The following is a 20,328-nucleotide window of genomic DNA, read 5'->3' as shown; positions in this document are numbered from 1 at the left end:
CACACTATCAAGACTTATTCTGTGAAAAACTCCTGGACCTAGCCCCACTTCTGAAGCTCAAGGGCTTGTTAGCATACATCTTGGTTACTATTATATTAATTGCCTAAAAATTTCTTACCTCCATGTAATACTATGGTTCTGTCTGTCCCATCAGGTCTCATGGATTCAATAATATTTTCTTTAGAATCACTCCAATAGATTCTATCATTGTTCAAATAATCAATAGAAAGACCCGTTGGCCAGCCAAGGTCTTCAGAGACCAGAGTTTGTCTTTGTTGTCCATCCATCCAGGCACATTCAATCTTTGGCTGCCTTCCCCAGTCAGTCCAATACATGATCCTGAAAGGACAGAACCAGTATTTAATATGGTTCAGAAATTGGTTACCATGGAGAATTGGTCCTTTGGAGTTTCACAGAAAAGGTCATCTATGAAACAAAGCTGTTCAGCAACCTATGTTTTGCACATGTGATTGAGAAAGTCACAGTGTATATTAAACATGTTTGTTTCAAGTACAGAAGATTAATATCAAAGAAAGAATGTTTATTTTGTGTCCTGATCTGTAGAGAGAATGGGTTTAATGACAGTTTCTCATTCTCTGTGGAAGAAAAATTACTGTGAACTCAGAACATCCATCAGTCACGATAAAGCTTCAGTGCAGCACATATTGCAATATCTGGTGATCCATCATATAATACAAGATGTAGCAAGCTCTGCCGTTCAGTCTACCAGCAGATTTATATTGCTTTCTGCCTGTGGAGGAGGCTATGTCTGTATTATCTGGAACTAGTAGAGAGACATTCTTATCTTTCAGACGAGAAATGAGAAATTCTGTGGGCACACAGTACTATAGAAAGGGGATTTTTATTTGACTTACACAATGTTGGCACCACCACCCGTATGAAATACAATCCTAAAATAGTTTCCCATGTACACACATTTCCTAACCTCAGTAAAGGAAAACTCCAGAAAGCATTCTCTTAGTCTCTCCTGTAAAGCTTACCACGGTGGGGTTTTTTGGTATTGAGTAGCACTAAAAATAATTCTGAGAAGTCCTGTAGTACTTACCCCTGTTTTGGATTGACAGCAATAGCTGCTGGTTGATCCAGTAGAGAAAAGATAAGCCATTTTCTGTACCGTCCATCTAATTTCGCCACCTCTATGCGATTAGTCCCTGAATCAGTCCAGTAAAGATGTCTGAATTACATACAACACAAAACATTACAAAAGTAAATTGTTTATTCTTGGGGGAAGAGTTTTAAATTTTTTACATTTGCTTTTTTAGGAAGAAAAGCTATATCAAACCCTGATTAAATTAATACAATGATACTGCATTGATTACATCTGAACTTTTTTTCAGTTCGGAAAATACAGACCCTAAATACAGGTGAGTTTAGCAAATGTGATCTATCAGTTCACTGGTTTCTCCTCTGACAAAGTTTCTGCAGCTGTCTCTTTTTGCTGTCAATCTTCATTAAAGGGCTACTGAGAATTTTCATTGTTACTTTTAAGCATCAGAGGTGGCTAATTGGCATCTTTAAAGATTCTGTTTTCCACAAGATGATGAAACTTACACTTTGTAGATACCCACTTTGTTAGCCCACATCTTCTCTGTAGACCTCTGTCTTCTGACAGAGATGTTAATGAAAAAATTGTTACCATGTCAGACACAAATGCTTTTAGTCCATATGAACAGCACACCCAGATTAATCTTCCTTATATTTTGCATATACTTATTATCATGGCTTTTTTATCTTTTAGACCTTTAATAAACATACTCATTATTATACACTCATTAATCACACAGTGCCTTCTGATGAAATAAATAATCTCATCATTGCCTTGGGAATGTGAGAAAACACTGTAGCTCTGATTTTGCAGACAGGTAGAAGGACTATGTCAAACTATGTGTATCAGTATTTGTATACTGTGCCGACACCTAAATATATTGTTTTAAAATACATTTTAGCATTGTTTGAGGTGTTGAAGGTGCTAGCTTCACCATGATGCTGGTGGTATATATCCTTTGTCTTTGCTTTCATGATTATGTAGATTTGGCAATACAAAATTCAGAAACTGTAACAGTTACATTGCAAATAAGAAATTAGACCATCCACATCAAACTGCCAAAAGTCAAGCCCAACCTTCTCCTAGTTCTTCTCCAAGAGAGGGAAAATAACCAGTGAAGTCATGATTTCTAGGATTAAGTTAAAAAAACTAGCCATGTTTCACCCTCCCCCCCCCCAAAAAAAAAAAATAAATCCACAGCTAAGGAGAGGGAGAAAAAATTCTGAGGCACAATTAACAAATATATGTGAGACACAATTACGGAAATGTAACCATTCTCTGACAAAACACGTATATTAATGATACTTCATCTGCTTCTGATTCCAGGTTAGCTCAAGGGGGGTAAGAAAGAAGCAATGATAAAAGATAAATTCCATTATGGATTGGGGAGGTCTCCTTCAAAGTGCCAAGAAAGCTTGTTCACTGGAGCTTTCCTGAGTCTTTGAAGAAGAATCCATCTGACACAAAGGCCAGTGTATTATCACTTTACTGATGCACAACTGAACTACCTGTTGTGAAGTAGTGTAGTTTCCCTCAGAGAATACATGATGCAGTCAGCAACATGTATTTGACCAATTAACCTGTTGGCTGGGCAAACACAGCTTACTATATTTTTCTGAACTACCTTGAGAAAAGATATCTTCAGAGACAGTTCATAAGGAAGAAACCTGAGAATTTTCAGCTGCCTGATAAGACTTGACAAACCCAATGCACAGCAGTTTCCTAGCTTTTCATTGCACTTACCTTCCAACCCAGTCAACAGCTAACCCATCAGGATTAACTATGTATTTGAGATTCAAATCAACTTCCTTTGTAGGATTGTTTCTACTGCTGTCAAATGTGGGCAGATAAGCACGTTTGATGGCTCCAAACTCAGAACCCTGTCCCAGAGTGCTGAAGTACACAATACCTTCAAAAAAGATTACAAAGTCCATAATTAAGGTCTAGTTATTCAACATTTGTTGAAAATTATCATCTTCCTGAGGCTCTTATGTGAAAACATCAGACCCATTTCTTTATGGGTAACATGGAGTCATCTGTTCAATTAAATTACATTGTGTTAGCATGCAAATTTTTAAGCCACACATCATAGATAAGATGCATATCTAAAACTATTTTGGTCTAGATTATCAAGAAATATTTAATGTATTTTTCAAAATAGAGGCTCTTAACTCTGAAGCCTTTGCAGGGAGAGAAATTTGCCATCTACTAACTGTAAGGAGGAAATGTGGCCCAGGACAGTGGCCCTGTGAAAAAGACAAAAGCAAGGAAGCTAACAGAGAAGTGAAGACAGAAGCTAATATAAGCTCAAGTCTTGCAAGACTTAAGACAGGTTTTGGGACTGGCAGAATCTGAAGAAAAGGAAAGGGCTCATTTATAGCAATCTACTACTGCATAATCCTAAAGAGCCAAAATTCCACAGCTGAACTTATGTGAAAACAAAAGGAAAACATAACCAAAATCTAGCTAAACTAAAACATTAAAAGCAACCATACTGATGCTGAAGAATAAGTAGAGGGGAGGGATACATGCAGCCACAACTTGGACATTTAACCTCATTTGATTTTGATTTCCAGCATAAATTACATACCTACGCATGGTGCAGAAATGAATCTTTTTTAACTGAGCCATGCATTGGCTGGTATGAATGTTCCACACATACTCACTCAGGCCTATCCCTTCAGGGTCCCAGTCATAATCCAGAGCTTGGATGCGTTCCTGGTTATCAATATAGTCAGAGTACTGTTCTGAAGAGATATTGTATCTTCGAATCCGCACATTATCTGGCAGCAGTAACAATGGAGGATTACCTGGGAAATTATCAGAAATTTTACTTGCATGTGTTTCTCATTTTAGAAGAAACAGCTAAAAGTTACTTCTAGTCAAAACTAAACTGGGGTTTTCACAAGTTCTGTTTTCACATAAAGCAGAAGCTACAGAGCTATTCAAACTTCTTGGCTTTGCAAAATCCATTAAAAACTCCAGCAATGCTTATTGCTGAGGATAGTATTATCCTTTTCACTACAGATTTTGTAGCGTAGAAAGGAAACTCTCATCTACGAGTGTCTTTTCCAACTAATAATGTTCAGTTTCCAAAGAAGTGCTCTTTTGTTCTCAGGTTGAACTCAATGAGGTCTTTTCCAGCCAAAACAATTCTCTGATTCTATTCTTTCCCTCTAAGTCACATTCAACTACAGAAGAATAAGGCAAGTGACTATACCTTAAAGAACATAAAAACAATGTAGAAATTGACACTATTTCCAACATGTGTGCTATTACAGGAAAAGGTGGACCTAGTATTCTACATGTGTTCTGAAAATGCCTACTGATCAGGTTTGTAACAGACACAGGCAAATGAAGCCTTCATTTATGAGTGCTGTGAGGTTGAACCACAAATAATTGCAGAATTCAGGGCATATGCAGAAGTAGAATTTTAGGCACAACAATTTTCATGTTACCAGCTACAATCATGTTATCTTCTGCCACTTAGCCTTGAAAACTTTGAATGTCTAGATTCTTCCCAAATAAAGTCTATGAATAAAGGTTTCAAAGAACTGAATTTCTGATGCGTGCACATAAAGAGGCAGCCAGGCAGAAACTAAGGTGTAAATGTCCTTTTGTCCTTACAGTCTTGGGCTCAATAACAAATACTTGCTGAATTACACCCCTGGACTGGAAACCTGCAGACCTCATATTCTTGTTCTCATATTACAAATAATTTTTAGGTTTCAAAACCTCCAGGAGCAGTTTAGGCTACAGGAATTCTGTTCTGAAGACTTGTCTATTTGACTAGACACACCACATTTCTGTCATGTGTCCCTTAAAGCTGTAAATACAATATTGTTTCTGTCTTTTATGTAATACATCTGCATGGTCACTTTTTTCAATTTTCTTCAGTTCTTTATTTTTACCATTCTATTACTATAATTTTCTGAGTGATCTCTCTATCTGTTATTAAATGACTGTCACACACTGTAGGCACTGCACTGAGATATGATTAAAAAATAGTGATTGACATTAAATATTGGCCAAAGTCTTTTTGTTTCTGCTCATCAGTCCATGAACAATGAATGGCAATCTGACATCAAAATGCCTTTGATCTGTACCAGTTTAACAAACTTTCTTCTGATGCATTATTTTATAAAGAAAACCTAAACTTCAGGAATTGCCTTCTGATGACAACCACAAGATAAGCAGGTTTGTTTGTAGAAAATTTCAGGAGAAAGAAAGGCAGGCATCCAAATCAAGACATTATTTTAAATGTTTACAAGTGGAAGCAGAGATGAGCACTTCTGTTCTTAAATCTGGAATGGGTGGAATACAGATATTATGTTATAGCATAAAGTTTGGGTTTTATTATCCCCTTCCTGAAAAAGAGAGAAGATTATATTAATTAAGTTGCTATGGTCCAATTGCTCTTTATGGTAGCAAGGAGCCTTGATACCAGTTAACATACCATTAGCGGCACACTGTTTCCCTTGTTGATCACCCACAGACCTGAAGCCATCTGCACAGAAACATTCATAGCTTCCTTTGGAATTCTCACAGTTCTGGGTGCATGTTCCAAAGATCTCACACTCATTGATATCTAGACATAAAGAGAGAAATGATTCCTGGAGCTTAATCTCTTTCTTCCAAGTGCTGGTAACCTTTACATCATGAGTGGTAGGTTTGTATCTTGCCCACATATACTGTAGAAGATCAGTGACCATGTGGCAGTTTTAGGCTATGCCTTTAAAAGGTAGCTGCAGATTTTGAGCAGAAAAGTAGAAAAGTATAAACAATTCACAACAATTCACAATTGGGTGTAAAAGGAAAATAAAAGATTATTCTAAATGAATTTCATTGGCTAGAATGTGTGGGATGGAGGCAGATGTACCCTACCAATCTTACACATTCCACTTAATTCCTTTCCTTCTTCTCTAGCTGCTTGGCTGTTCTGCTGGGGAGGATTTAATCACTGCTATCTGACCTTGCAGATAAGAACTAACATTCCTTCTAATGGCTCTCTTCTTTTCTTCTAATGATAGGGGGAAAGGAAGTGATCTTTGTGGGGAGTGGGGCAGCTTTCCCTGGTCATTTTGACCAGGGGGGTTTTCCATGCTGTTTTCTGATTGTAAAAACCTGTATGATATTGTAAATACTGTATATTTTGTACATATTCATTGCATTCCATTGTAGTGTTGTAGTTTTGCTTCGTAAATACCGCTTCCATTTGCTTTCCAACTGAGCTGGTCGTGCTTATTTAATGTAGTGGGAAATTCCAACCAACCATAGACCTAATAAGTGATCTTTAGCACCAGCATTTGTTATCTAACAGAACTCCTCAGGATTCATCTACTTTTCTGTCATATCTTAACCAGAGGTTGCTAGCAACTGCACTGCTCCTGCTTATCAGATTGATTTTCAGAGAGATATTTTTGATCATGTATTTTTATGTTAGATCAACAAGAAAAGAAAAGATGAGGCATGTCTACAATAAGGTGCAAAGGCAAAGCCTTCTTGGAATGCTGAAACAAAGATACCTAGCCCTCAGAAAGTGTTCTTGTCAAAACATATTGAAATGGTAACTGTGAAAGTACTGTAATTCATGACCATTGTTTTTGGGTAGACTCCTCACCAAATTTCATCTGCATATAACCAGGGCAAAACTATGGCACAACAGACCTTTGCTGTAGGTCTGTTCTGGCTGTTCTGGAACATGATTTCCACCCTGTGTTCCGCGCCCCGCCCCCCGGTAAGGAAAAACAAATAAATACATACATCCAGCAAATTTTTGTCCCTCAGATTGCAAAGATACGACAAAGCCTACAGACAGTAAAGCAGTAAAGCACAATCATCTATCTACAGATAAATTCTTTGTTGCATGAAGGCTTGCCTGTTAGAAAACACGGTTCAGTAGCAAAACACTTTAGGAAGCATCTGCTACACATATAAAAGTCCTGTTAAAATGCAAAAAAATGTGTGGTCACTTTAGAATGATGAAGGGACAAGCCACTGAGCACTCATCAGTAAAAAGATATTCAGAAGATTGAAAATACCATCACAAGAGTTTCGGCTAGTTTCACTGGCCTTGTACCCTGGCCTACAGGAACAGATAAAGCCTCCTTCGTTCAGGTTGGTACAGTTATGTTCACAGATATTTTCTGCACAAGTTCGCTCTGTTCCAGGATCTGGAAATAAAAATAAATTTTAAAAAAATGTAGAATTATTGCTATAACAAAAAATACAGTGATTATGGAGAAAAGAATCTCATCATTCTGATCATTATTACAATTGAAAATGGTTATCAAGTATGTAACGTTTGTTTTCGTCCCTTTTTTCCTAACTGAAACTCAATTAACATGAACATATAAACATCTATTCTCTAAGGCATAACTAATGAGAAGAGGAGGTAAATGCTGGTCAAGACATCTGTCAGCTACGAAGTTTAACCTCTAGAAGTAAGTCAATAGCATCAGAGTAAGAGCCATAATCATCAAAGTTCACCTTCCTTAAGAGAAACAGCATTCTACATTACCAACAAGCTGCGGCAAATGTAGAAACTATTTAGGAGACTCGACTCAAACTCCTGCCTTTGCCAACCTGTTCTTTTTCTTTTCCAGTCCTCTCTTACCAGCTAACCAAAATATGTTCTTAATTGCTATCTTGCATAACACCCCCTTCACATTATTTATATCTGGAAATTAGAGAGAAGGTGAGAGCTTGGTCACATTGTACCTAATCTAAAGCCCACCAACCTCAGTACAGGCAATGGCACAGAATTCACTGTCCTTTAAAACATAAGGAAAAACTGGTCAGGTATAACAGATACGTTTAACAGACCATGAAAATTACACTCTTCTTAAAGTAGATATAGAATTCTATTGATTCTGACATATTCTATGTATACACAAAGTACTTCCACTCTCAGATGTGCTATAGAAATAGAAAAGATTAAAAAAAAAAAAAAATTGACAGAGCATGAGAAAAAGATACTGATCTACAGCAAAGGCATTACATTAAGCTGATTATCTCCTCTATACATACACAGCCCAGTGCTGATTAAATTATGTTTAAACAGCTCAATTTCATATACATGTAGAGGCATAAATTCACTGTATAGTCACAAGCACATCAAGATCCTATTTTCTCTCTAACACAGGTGTTTAATGTTGGGAAGGCTACAAATGTAAATTAGTTGCATTCACATCTATCCCTAAACAGTAGAGCACTGACTGCCAGAGTGTCTCTGGTTTGCACTATTCCATATCCTTTTTGAACTTTTATATTTTCATCAAGTCATTGCATTAGGTTATATTACCTAAAGACCACTGAGACAGTATGTGAAACCAGCTGCTTCAAAATGGACTGCATTACAGGCTATTAAGTTACTTGCATTTTGCAAACTTGCTGGGTTGTAAATCAACAGTCCGTCATTTGGCATAGTTTCACTTGAAGCCATCAAAGCCTCACAGATAGAAACAGCAATTACACCCTCATATTATCACTCTGCAGTTGACTATACATTGATACAAAAAGTCAGGAATTTTATTTCCCAGAGAGACTATTCTCTGGCCTCAAAGTTCAAGTCAAAGCTTTTGCATGTAAATAGATGCAAGTAAATTTATACTGATAAGTGTCCCTAAGTGCCACATCTACACATCTTTTCAGTACTCTCCAAAAAAGGAAAACAGAATATACTGTCATGGCTAATCAGATAATCCTAGCATAGGGTAGTTAAAAAATCAATAATTCTTAGTATGCTATTCAAGAAGAAATATATATTGTTATCAGTTCCAGAAAATTTTATTTCAATAGCATTTTAATTTTGTATTCTATTGATATTATTACTTACTGCAGCCCATTTCATCAAAATGGTCCCCACAGTCATCATAATTGTCACAGACATAATGCAGGGGGATGCAATTTCCGTTACTGCACTTGAATTCTTCAGTTGTACAAGGTCTATGGGTTGGTTCTCTACCTACAGTCAAGAACAGAAAGATTCCTGTCAGAGCTACAGCTACACAGTACCAATATACAGTATTATTTCATGCTGCTAATCAGGAAGATGATGGAATCGGGTAAAATAATGACTAGGCACTAGGCTGACTTTGGAAGGCTTCAGTAAAGATAAAACTATAACCAGGGCCACTTGACTTTGAGTCACGTCCCCATGAACTGAAACAAGCCCCTCCATTTTATAAAGACAGATGGTAAATTCTTCTTGTTAATAGTTGACTTCAGTTCTTTTTTAATAGTGAAAATCTATGAATATCCTTTAACAATGTGCTTCATACATCTACTGCAGACTTCACAAAATTATTGAGATATCAGGAAAATATTACTGTTAAGAATATATAATAAAGCAAACAAATAGAATCAGTTACCAACCCAAAGTGATTAAATTTGATCATATAAACATATATAAATCATATATAATTCTTAAAACATAAATATAAAAAATATAAAATGTAATCAATGGGAACCACATAAGATATCTGAGCATAAAAACCTATTGAATATCAAGAAAGCTTCTGCAGAATGTGGGCCTAAATATCAACACTGTTACAATGTGCATAACAGTGTCACAAATTCAGAAGTACCCATTTCTTTCTATTTTAGAAGCCCTATTTACCCATCCCATCCTTATTTTATGATACAGCCAAACTCTTTCTTTATCCTTAAGTGGAATTCATATTAAGTTGACACAATTTTGCTGCTGCTCAGTATAAAATGTAAGCATTTTGAAAATCATGTTCTGTATTTTTTCAGAACAATGTTTGCTGATTTTTGCTACTTGTATGGAGAGCTAAGAATAATTAGTACCAGCAATCATAGTTCAAATTCTTTCATACTGAGCTCTAGTTTTAATAATTTGTATTTAATTTTGACATTTCTATAGTCTTTGTTAAGTCACATTACTGAATTTGTGCAAACGTACAGTGTTCCTCTTTCTCATCGCTTCCATCTCCACAGTCATCCTCCTGGTTGCACAGCTCATGACTATATATGCATCGATTGTTTTCACATCGGAAACGGAATGGGGATTCACAAGAGATATCCACTGAAACCACAGAAATTAAATCAGTCACTCTTTGATACTTCATGCCATTGAGTCACAAATTATCTTAATCACTTTTATCTAGTAACATGTATGTGTTTTCTGTATTTTAAAAGGTGTAGGGACATTCAGACCCAAAATAGTATTTTTTTCCATGTTTTGGAGGTTGTATGTTGGGATATGACACATTCTTTTGTCACAGTACATCACCTTTGGCCAGAGGCATAGAGCATATGACATATAACACTGGGGTTTCTCTATTTGTTCATGAAGTAAACTGACTTAAAACCCAACATGCTATTTAAATGCCTATACAGTGCACAACAGACAAAAAAATTGTTTAAGTAGAACCTGAAACATGTCATTTTTAGAGCTAAAGTTAGGATTCCTCAACCATATTTGCAAAGATATCCCAACTATACTGATAGCTCTTAAGAGCTCAGTACCTTTGAGAATATGCTATCCAAATTTATTTTCTAGTTTTTCTCTCTACAGTAATTAGAGAATTGATTATGCATATTGTTCATTTTCATATAGCTTTTTGCTCTTACAGCAAAGGTGAAGTTCTTCATCAGAGTGATCGCCACAGTCATTATCACCATCACATTTCCAGTATGGCTGGATACAGACATGGTTTTTGCATTCGAAGAGCATGGGTGGACAGTATGTACCATTTGGATACCGTGTTGCTGCAGAAAAGAAAATAAGTATTGTATTATCATTTAGAATGAAAATTTCAGTTAAAATATTCAACCCAACCTTATTTATTTTTTTTTTCAGCTATAGTATCAGGCACTGCAAAGACTTACAGTAACAACAGTTTGCAAGGACTGAGGATTTCTTAGTAGCTACATGATAATTCAGGTTTGAATGAGTAGTGAAACAACATAAGTTACTCCCACGAGCTTTTGTAAACAAACTGCCATCTATTTAACAAAATCTACTTTAATTTGTTACTGACAAATCTATTTCAGTAATAAAGGTAAATATGTCACAGGCACCAAATGTGAATGACTGAAGAAGTACCTAAGATACCTAAACAACTGAAGCTGGTACAACTAAAACAGTGGATCTTGAGGTGTGCATGGAACATTCAAAAATTTACATTTGATCACATGCATATCTACCCCTGGACCTTGTAAACACATTGATTAGGAATGTGTTTACAATCAGTCTAAGATACAGCAACCCATTATTAAGTTAAAAAAGCTGGTTCAAAATATACTGAATTTTTACTGACATCACCGAGTGTTGCAGAATTCCGAACCTCTAAGGACTTGTCTTACATAAAGAGAGAGAAAAGCCCAAATCTTTTTGGAAATAAGCTCAATGAGCAACACTTGCAAAGCTTGAAACTCACGACAAGTTGCTTCATCAGAGAAATCAAGGCAGTCTGCATTTCCATCACATCTGAAGCGTTCCGCAACACAGTGTCCACTATCACACTGGAAGTAACCTGGGTGGCAGGTCCTCAGCTCTGAAAAGATTCAAAAGTAACTACTGAAATGTCTTCTTGTTCAAATTTAGACTACGTGTTTACTTTTTGAGAACAACATCCTAAAAAAGACTGAAAAATCCCAGACCATTAAAACTATGGCATCCTCTACTTTTGGTGGAATGACTGAAGTGATCTGGTTAACATACCTTCACTAAGGATGATTGCAAAAAAAAAGATCATTTTGCACAATAATTTATCACATTAGAAACGAAAGTGTGCATATGTAAGAGATAGCAGTCAGAAAATACACACCACAGTCACGTTCATCTGAATTGTCTTCACAGTCATCATCGTGATCACAGATCCACCGGGAAGGTATGCAGCGCAAATTGTCGCAGCGGTATTCACTTTCTGTGCACTCACGAGGACCTTCATTTAAAATGAATGTTCAAATATGAAAAGTTCCCCAGATGTACATTTAAACATCCACACCTGTCTCATTAAACTAGACAAAAGTAATATGGTGGCATAGTAATACATTGGTATAATTCTTAAAACTAAATGATGTTAAAACGACATTCTCCCCAATACTCTTTAATAATGCTAAACATTATGTGTCCCTCTTGACATAGAAAAAAGGAAATTAATTGTGGATTTTGTCTCATCAGACAGTTATATAGGAATTTTTATTCCAAAGCAGAAAAAGAGATCCACCTTAATTAATAACAAAACTATATAATACTACATTTGTACACAGGGCAGAATCCAAATGTCAGATCTTAGTGGAAAAGCACAATTTGTTTTACTGTAATGACTGGATTTATCAGTGGGTTTATGTATACAAAAATATTTCCTTCTGACATCACTGTTGTATTTCAGCAAAGAAAAGACAGGCTATAAAACAAAACGATGGAATAGTTGCAGTCGAGAGCCATCTGCCACATAAGAAACAGAAGGTTAGGTCAAATGTTGGGCTATAACATGATAGCCAAAAATGAACTTACTGCAGTTGTGTTCATCAGAGTTATCCCCACAGTCATTATCTCCATCACACTTCCAGCGCAGTGGGATACATCTGTGATTGTCACAACGGAAATCTCCAACAGGACTGCAAGTCATCTCCTCTGCAATATAGATGGTTTGCCAACAAAACAGCACACGTTAGCATAGTCTTTGTATTAAGATGGAGTGCTCAGAGGATAACAGAAGTAGAGATGTTTGTGCCACAAACTGGGCCAAGTAATAGAGAAATTATTAAGAAACATCTCAAACAACTATATAGAACTGAGACAGAAATAAACTTAGTAGTGTCAAAGGAGAGCATGCTGACCTCAGGGTGTGTTACACTTTCAAGTCTTTTCTAATTCTGATAAAGTGATCTGATGTTCTCTAAGCTTTGTGTATGTGTATGATAGGTTTCAACACAAACACGAGTGTCTGGGAAATCATCATCATACTGCCCATAATGATGGTTTCAGCAACACAGAAGGTAAGTTGTAGAAAACACTGTTTTAATTGCCTAAAAAGGGCAGTTCAAGTTAACATATTTCTTGTGTCATCTGATGACACATGGGGAAAAATAATAAAAATCCTGATCTTCAGATCTCATAAATATGTAAGCTGCACAACAAATTGCTGCACATGGAATTTTTCCTGAAGATGAATAACTACTATGATACCTAACTGATATCAAACATAATATGCCCAAGTACATGATTATTGAAGACTTTCAGAAAATCAAGGTGTTGTTAAATTAGAGAAATATTTTGGGTAGAAAGTTATGTTGAAATGACATACCACAGCCTTGTTCATCAGTGTTGTCTCTGCAGTCATCATTCCCGTTGCACACTGCCCACGATGGTATGCATCGGTAGTTAGTTCTACAACTGAATTGTGTGTGATTGTCACACCGATAGGCAGGGCCCACTGAAAGAGGCAGTTGTCAAAGTTAGTTACTCAGCTACTAAGCTGCCCCCCTTGCAGTTCTGTCATTCAAAATCTGCTATGATTTATGGTCATAGCATAATAAGAAACTTTAGGTTCAAGAAATGAAACTTACTTTGTTCTTGTAAAAAGTATGGCATATATCATACTCCAAAGTGGAACAAGGTAAAAATTGTTGAACTGGCATACACTGCTCCCACACAGACAATGGAGCAGTGTATATCTTTTTTCACGAAGTGTTGTTAGGAGCCAAGCAAAGGATGCTGCTAGCATCAAGCAAGTTAGAGTGAGATTCTGCAAGTTTGCGATAATCTGGGCAGAATAATAAGGTTTCTCTCCTTCCAGATTAAGTAAGTAGTAAATCATCACACAGTCTCTATGTTTTCTAACAATCATTACTACATGATTACAATTAGCTTGCAGTAAATATTCCTTTCTAATAAATTTTCAACTTCGGGAAAATTAAGTAACTTTGTTTACTCTGCCTTTAGTGCACTATAATGTAGGCAGCCTACTACAATTGTGTGCTTACTGCATTCGTGAAATGGCTCATCAGAGTTATCACCACAATCGTCATCCACATCACACTTCCAAGACTGCGGGATGCAGCGGCCATTGTCACATTTAAATTGGCCTGGGGGACAGGTTCTACTGGCACAGTGTGTGCTGTCTTCATCAGAATTGTCACCACAGTCATCCTCTCTATCACACTGCCAGGCTTCCGGGATGCATCGTTTATTAGCACACTGCCACTGATGAGTTTCACACTGGTGATTAGCTGAAAGAATACAAACTGGCCATTAGGGTACTGAAACTTATAGGAATGGACTGCTGCTGTTAAGTCAATAGAGCAGTTCTATCTACACCAAAAGTTAGGAAGCCAATAAAAATCTAAAACATTGCATTTACTTCCCCAGTTAAGGTAAGGATTTCTAGTATCACATGGTATATTTTCTACAGGCATCTTCAGACATGTTCACTTTGGCTCTACATTTTTCTAGAAGCAAAACAGATACTATCTTTTAAAGCAGATGTGAGTAAGCCCAGTATTCAAACATAATTGAGGCAGGGGGTCCCAGCCACTTTGCAGAGAAGCTAAATGACATTGTGGTTCAGGCCATGCTACCAACTTAGATGTACACTGACTGATGAGGCTGTTCCTTTGACTATGAAAGAACACATCAGAAAACAGCAGAAGATTGTGCTAATACCAGCTCCACAACCTCAGAGTGCACACCCTCTATTCCCAGAGGGCTAAGAACTGGAAGCTGATGGGAGCAGTGCTAGCAATCTAGGGGAGTTCTGAAGGACTATGAATAGAGGAGTCCACACTTCCTGACTTTGTATATCTCTCTGGGTGCCACTCTATTACTGCTTTACATTTACTGTCAAACAGCCAAAGATGAAACAGTATATTATAATTTCCATGTATTTTTTAGACTAAAAGAATCCATTCCCATGCACAATATGATGAGCAGAGGAAATTATATAGACCTAAACTAACTTTTATTGTACTTGGTAGGCTGAAACCAGTGACACATTATGCAACCACATTCTACATATTTAATATTCCTCTGTGCCACACTTAAGAGCTTAGCTATTTAAAAGTCAGGTAAAACTGACATTTAATTTGTGTCATTGTTAGAATCACTTTGCTAATGGGAGGCAATGAAACTATCAATTATATAACCACTTTTCTTTCCCCACCACCACCTCCTTTTTATATTACTAAGCTTGTAGAACTGCCATTGTTCACAAAAAGATAAGAATCATAGAATCAATAAGGTTGGAAAAGACCTCAGAGATCATCAAGTCCAACCGGCCACCCAACGCCACATGACTAACTAAACCATGGCTTCAAGTGCCATGTCCAAGCCCCTCTTGAACACCTCCAGGGACTGTGACTCCGCCACCTCCCTAGGATGTCCTTAATATAGTATGTGGAATGAGACAGGTTTTTAAGGAAATAATGCTGTTCCACAAATATGATTAAGCCACATTTCTAAAATACTCAAATAGCTCTCCAAATGTTTCCACATGCACTGGATTTTGGGCTATGAAGAGGGAGAAATAATTTTGATGCATTATGCAAAGCTCCAGAATACAAGGAAAGTTAACATACTTAATAGACTGACCTAGGCATTTGGAAGCCTTAGATTACTCATACTATGGCTTTACACAGAACAAAACAAAGTGTATTTTGTAGTGTATAGTATTTTATACCTCAAATTGCAACTTATACCAGTGCAAATCTGTTTCAAAAGTATAGAGAATGTTTATATGTTGATATAGTAAAATTTTTGCTCTCTTTTACACTGCTCTAGCTCTATTTTACGTTGCTCTAGCAGGTGCAAGACTAGAAAAGACTACATCTGTCTACCTCACCTTTTCATCTGTACAGAAGGAATAATGATTCTCAATTTTATACATCATTTACATGTTTTGTACTGGCAAAACACTTAAACTGATTAGTTGTGACATACCACAAAGTACAGGATCTTCATCTGATCTGTCATGGCAATCTGGCTGGGTATTGCACAAGAAATGTGGACTTGTGCAGTTCCCATCATTACACTGGAACTGACCAACAGGACAGTATCGGTGTAGACAGGTAGGGGGCTCATCAGAGCCATCTCGACAGTCTCTCTGTCCATCACATTTCCACCAGATAGGAATACATCTGCAAAGAGAAAACAGTGTTTTCTTTGTTGAGGATACATCTCTACAGATGTGCTTCAATCCTTTTACAGCACAAAAGAAAGTCTGGTCTCAGTGTTACTTCTTGAAACTTCTAATACATCTTGAATTTCACGTCTTCTGTTTTATATGTCAAACACTAACAAAATATGCCAGAATACTGTCATCAGAAACAGATGATATTGATGGACCTCTAGGTTCACAGAAAATCACTAAAGATTTGGGGTTTATGTATATTTGTGGTAATCATCTGTCATGCTTTTTAAAGTCAATCTTCAACTGGATTTTTAATGAGGTATCATTTTAATAATTTGCCTGAACTTCAGAAAATAATTTCACTGTACCGCTGTTTCAAAAGGCCACCCAATAAGCACACCTGTGTCACAGGCTCCAGAGTGATACAGGAGCAGCACAGTATATATCTTGTATCACTATTCCAATCCCTCAACTTGCGTTGTCTCAGAAAAAGTGTCAGAAATGTGCCCTCACAACAGCTAAATGGCTTCCCCAGGCCACTGACAGACATCATATATTTTTGGGGGGGAGGAGGAAGATACATTATAAAATATGTAATAAAAATAGGAGAAGATTCCAGGTTTGTTAATTCATCTGGAAATGGTTTCTGGATGTACATTTATAATAACTCAAACTTTGTTAAGTTACTAATGTCCTATAAAAGGGAAAAAAAGTTCAAAAACAAACAAAAAAATACAAACAAACAATGGGCGGGGGAACACCAAACCAAACCAAAAAAACAACAACAAACAACCCCACAACTATTTAAACAATGAGTCTAGAAGTATTTTCCAAAATGGAAGCCTGTGTGGTCCTGGGTTTGCCTATGCCAGCATGCCAAAAACTCATATTGACAGCAGAAGGAATCTAATCTTATGACAGTACAACATATCCCTAGAAAGTCATTGAAAAAAAAGATGGTGAGCAGTAGACTTACCTCTCAGTGTCTGCACAGAGAAACTGGGTGCTAGAGCACATTGGAAGGCAGTGAGCTGTATTGCCGAACTGCGCTACCATGAAGTTATCAGGACATTCACAGGAATAATCTTGACCACCAGCTTTTATCAGACAAAGATGGGAACAACCACCATTGTTGGTGCCACAAGGGTTATTAACTGGTAAAATAGAAGAACAAACATTAGTGTATTTTCCCATTCCCAGGTACACTAAGGTCTCAATCTAAACCAGACTCCTCTAATACTGTAATGAAAGGTTAAATATAAGAAATTGAAAAAATAACACCTAGATAAATAGGCACTTAGTGAGAGAAATACGTATGACTTTGTATACAGGAAATGTATGCTCTTAAGACAAGACATTTTAGAAACTAATTCAAAATTATGCATTTCTACTCATTGCTATACAAAGAAAAGGCAGTTTATAAATGCAGAGATCTACATTTACTCAGCGCATTTTATCCTTTCCAGCAAAGGGAACAGCTGAATTTGTACAAGACCCTTTATAATTAGTCTCTGGATAACAGTTGACCCTCTTTATACAAATCTAATTCTCTTTTCTCACCAAATGGCTGTCTGTATGGATGGTAGACATGAATGTCAAATGGCCTGTGAGTGGTGTTCACAAGAACAGTCCTGTCAGATCCATCATATTTATTTCCCTTTTCAACTGTTCTTGTGTTCCAGTCAGTCCAATATATAGTGTCTTCAAAAATTGTTATTGCAAATGGATGAGGCAAAGTCCCATCATACACTGTGTGCCGATGATGTCCATCCAGGTCAGAGAACCTAGACAAAGAAAAATATGTGCAAAACAATCAGAAAAAAATTGCTAAAACTACTTCATATCTTTATTATGTATGCTTACAGTATCTCATTACTGGTGACCAGGATTATGCAATGTGGAACAGCAGCTTCTTTATTGCCTAATGAGCACTTTCCTCAGTGAATCTATTTTAAGATATGCAGGAAAGCAAACCAGGTTATTTTAGGCAAATAAATGGAACAGAAGAACATCCACTGAAATCCAGTCTTCCTACAGAAGCATAGCAGCTAGTTGCACATTTATTGCCTTACAGCAAGTTGTTTTTCCACACAGGAGTCTAGCTTGCATGGACCATTCAGACTCCTAATAATTCAACACTCAAGAAAATGATAGGCCTCCTATATTCCTAAATTTTACATGTCTTTCTCATTTAGATCTTCCTCTGATGTTTTCTATAAGACTTACTATTTTTTTCTATCACCCTGCTAAAAGGGAGAAATTATGAAATCAAGAGAGAAAAGAGACTGAGAAATACATATGTAATTGGCATACATTTAACAGTTCAGGACAGAAAAGGCTGCCAGAAGAATTAATGTACACAAAAATAGAAGTAAACATAAATTTAAAGGTACATATAAATACAAATACAAAGGATTTGACAGGAACCAAAATGCTAGCTATTCATTTTTATGTAGACGTTTTCTAACATTAGAAGCTATTAATAGATGTTATTTATTTTCTTTTTTGATTAACCAAGAAATCTTACATGCTAATGGGAGATTCCGTGTCACACCTATGGACACTCAAGTTGTGTACTATTTTATTAGCATAGAACTAATTTAGTTACAGCTCAACTCTTTCCTGCAGGCAAAAATCAGAATCAGATTACTTTCATTCAGGTTGTACACCTAGATATAACGAAGTCACATATTCAAGCACAGACTGTGAATCTTTTTACTATAATTTTTGGACCACTTCCAGTGGGCCCTAGGATGCAAATATAAGAACTAGACTATTGTGTCATCTGGTGATTCATATTGCCTACTACTCCAGACTTTTGGATTCTGGTTTCCTATAGTCAGTGGTTAGAAATACCTACAATGCTTGTAGTATCTATACATGCTACCACTGCAATCTGACATAAGCAGTTATTGAGATGTTTTATTATTCTTTGCATACATACTCAATGTAATTTAGATGGGCGTCTGCCCAGTAGAGCTTGTCATTGGTGTAATCTATGGTAAGTCCATTGGGCCACTCTAACTTTGTGGAGATAATCACCATCTTCTCCTTGCCATCCATGCCTGCTCGTCCAATATAGGCTCGATCTGCCCAGTCTGTCCAGTAAATCTGTCTGTTCAAGCAAATACTTATAGTTAGGACTGTAATAAAAACATGCTGAAGCAAATATTAAAAGCCACACCACAAATACAGTATTTCCTGAAACAAAGCTAAAGCAGAGATTGAGGAAAGTAACTTCTACTTAATATATTGCTACTTTAACTGCTACAGCAGAAGACTGTGTGATCACAGTTGTCTTCAAAGAATGTAACTGGAAGCCCCATCACCTATCATACCACACACACTTCTGTCAATGATTTTAGCCCTGCAGTCAAAACTTCCTTATCCACATGGAACCAAATTGCACTTTCAAAGACAGTCCTGCATACATACCTACAAAAGGCAAGCTACTACTTTTGCTAACCTGCAACCAAGATCTAATGCCACATAAATCTAAGTGTGGGCAGCCAAAATCTATTTCAGGTTTTCAGAGACAGTATAAAACTACTTGCAAAAGAAAGGAAAAGCACTCTTGAAATGTCATACCCGTATTTTGGATGAACAACAATTGCTCTGGGGTTCTGAAAGCAGAAAGTGTTATTGGCATCCACACACCGATCCAGCAGTCTTTTCCGGAATCTTCCATCAAGTTCAGAGACATAGAGACAATCTTTGTAGGCATCCACCCAGTACAATTTTCTGAAATGTTAAGAGTTAGTTTATTTACTCTGATTTACTTCTTTTGGTAAATTTCCTTTTTTTCTCCTAGAAGCAATATTTCTATTGTAAAGGCAGAATGCACATACTATACTGATATCTCTTCCACACCATGCTCCAGACTCCTCTTTTTCACACCTGCTATTTCTCCATCCAGAGTTATTGGTGCCAAAATCAAACTTGTAGTTGCCCAACTGAGTAATACTATGCCATTTGCCTATAAATTCTTAAACCTTCCTTCTCTTCCCTTCCTCTCCTACCAACAATAGCTAGTGCAGACACACTGGAAAACAGACATGTAGTGTAATGGACTGTGACCAGGCCTGTAAAGCACTGGAGAAAATCATTATCTGCTCCATGCTGCCACTTCTGCTCTCATCAAACAGGTAGAACAGTTGCCAG

At 36.8% G+C, this 20,328-nt stretch overlaps 1 protein-coding gene across 5 annotated transcripts in view; it reads right to left on the bottom strand.

Moving 5' to 3' along the window:
• The window catches only part of LRP2 (LDL receptor related protein 2), a 123,171-nt gene that overhangs the window by 10,763 nt on the left and 92,080 nt on the right, over positions 1-20,328 (bottom strand). For all 5 annotated transcript variants that reach the window (XM_068138662.1, XM_068138664.1, XM_068138663.1 and 2 more), the window contains 19 exons: positions 19,756-19,908; positions 19,112-19,282; positions 17,728-17,951; positions 17,144-17,321; positions 15,978-16,174; positions 14,027-14,272; positions 13,348-13,476; positions 12,555-12,674; positions 11,863-11,979; positions 11,473-11,589; positions 10,664-10,801; positions 9,993-10,115; positions 8,904-9,032; positions 7,108-7,239; positions 5,523-5,654; positions 3,733-3,876; positions 2,810-2,975; positions 1,067-1,195; positions 119-339 (listed from right to left, as the gene is read on the bottom strand). In XM_068138662.1, coding sequence (XP_067994763.1) covers positions 119-339; positions 1,067-1,195; positions 2,810-2,975; positions 3,733-3,876; positions 5,523-5,654; positions 7,108-7,239; positions 8,904-9,032; positions 9,993-10,115; positions 10,664-10,801; positions 11,473-11,589; positions 11,863-11,979; positions 12,555-12,674; positions 13,348-13,476; positions 14,027-14,272; positions 15,978-16,174; positions 17,144-17,321; positions 17,728-17,951; positions 19,112-19,282; positions 19,756-19,908 — 2,966 coding nt within the window. The remainder of the gene's footprint in view (positions 1-118; positions 340-1,066; positions 1,196-2,809; positions 2,976-3,732; positions 3,877-5,522; positions 5,655-7,107; positions 7,240-8,903; positions 9,033-9,992; positions 10,116-10,663; positions 10,802-11,472; positions 11,590-11,862; positions 11,980-12,554; positions 12,675-13,347; positions 13,477-14,026; positions 14,273-15,977; positions 16,175-17,143; positions 17,322-17,727; positions 17,952-19,111; positions 19,283-19,755; positions 19,909-20,328) is intronic.

This window comes from Melanerpes formicivorus, unplaced genomic scaffold, assembly GCF_026170545.1.
Source record: "Melanerpes formicivorus ecotype bairdi unplaced genomic scaffold, bMelFor1.0.p_v2 SCAF_5, whole genome shotgun sequence".
NCBI classification, from domain to species: domain Eukaryota; kingdom Metazoa; phylum Chordata; class Aves; order Piciformes; family Picidae; genus Melanerpes; species Melanerpes formicivorus.
The sequence above is the reverse complement of the archived record's forward strand: the minus strand, read 5'-3'. Positions and strand labels throughout refer to the sequence as shown.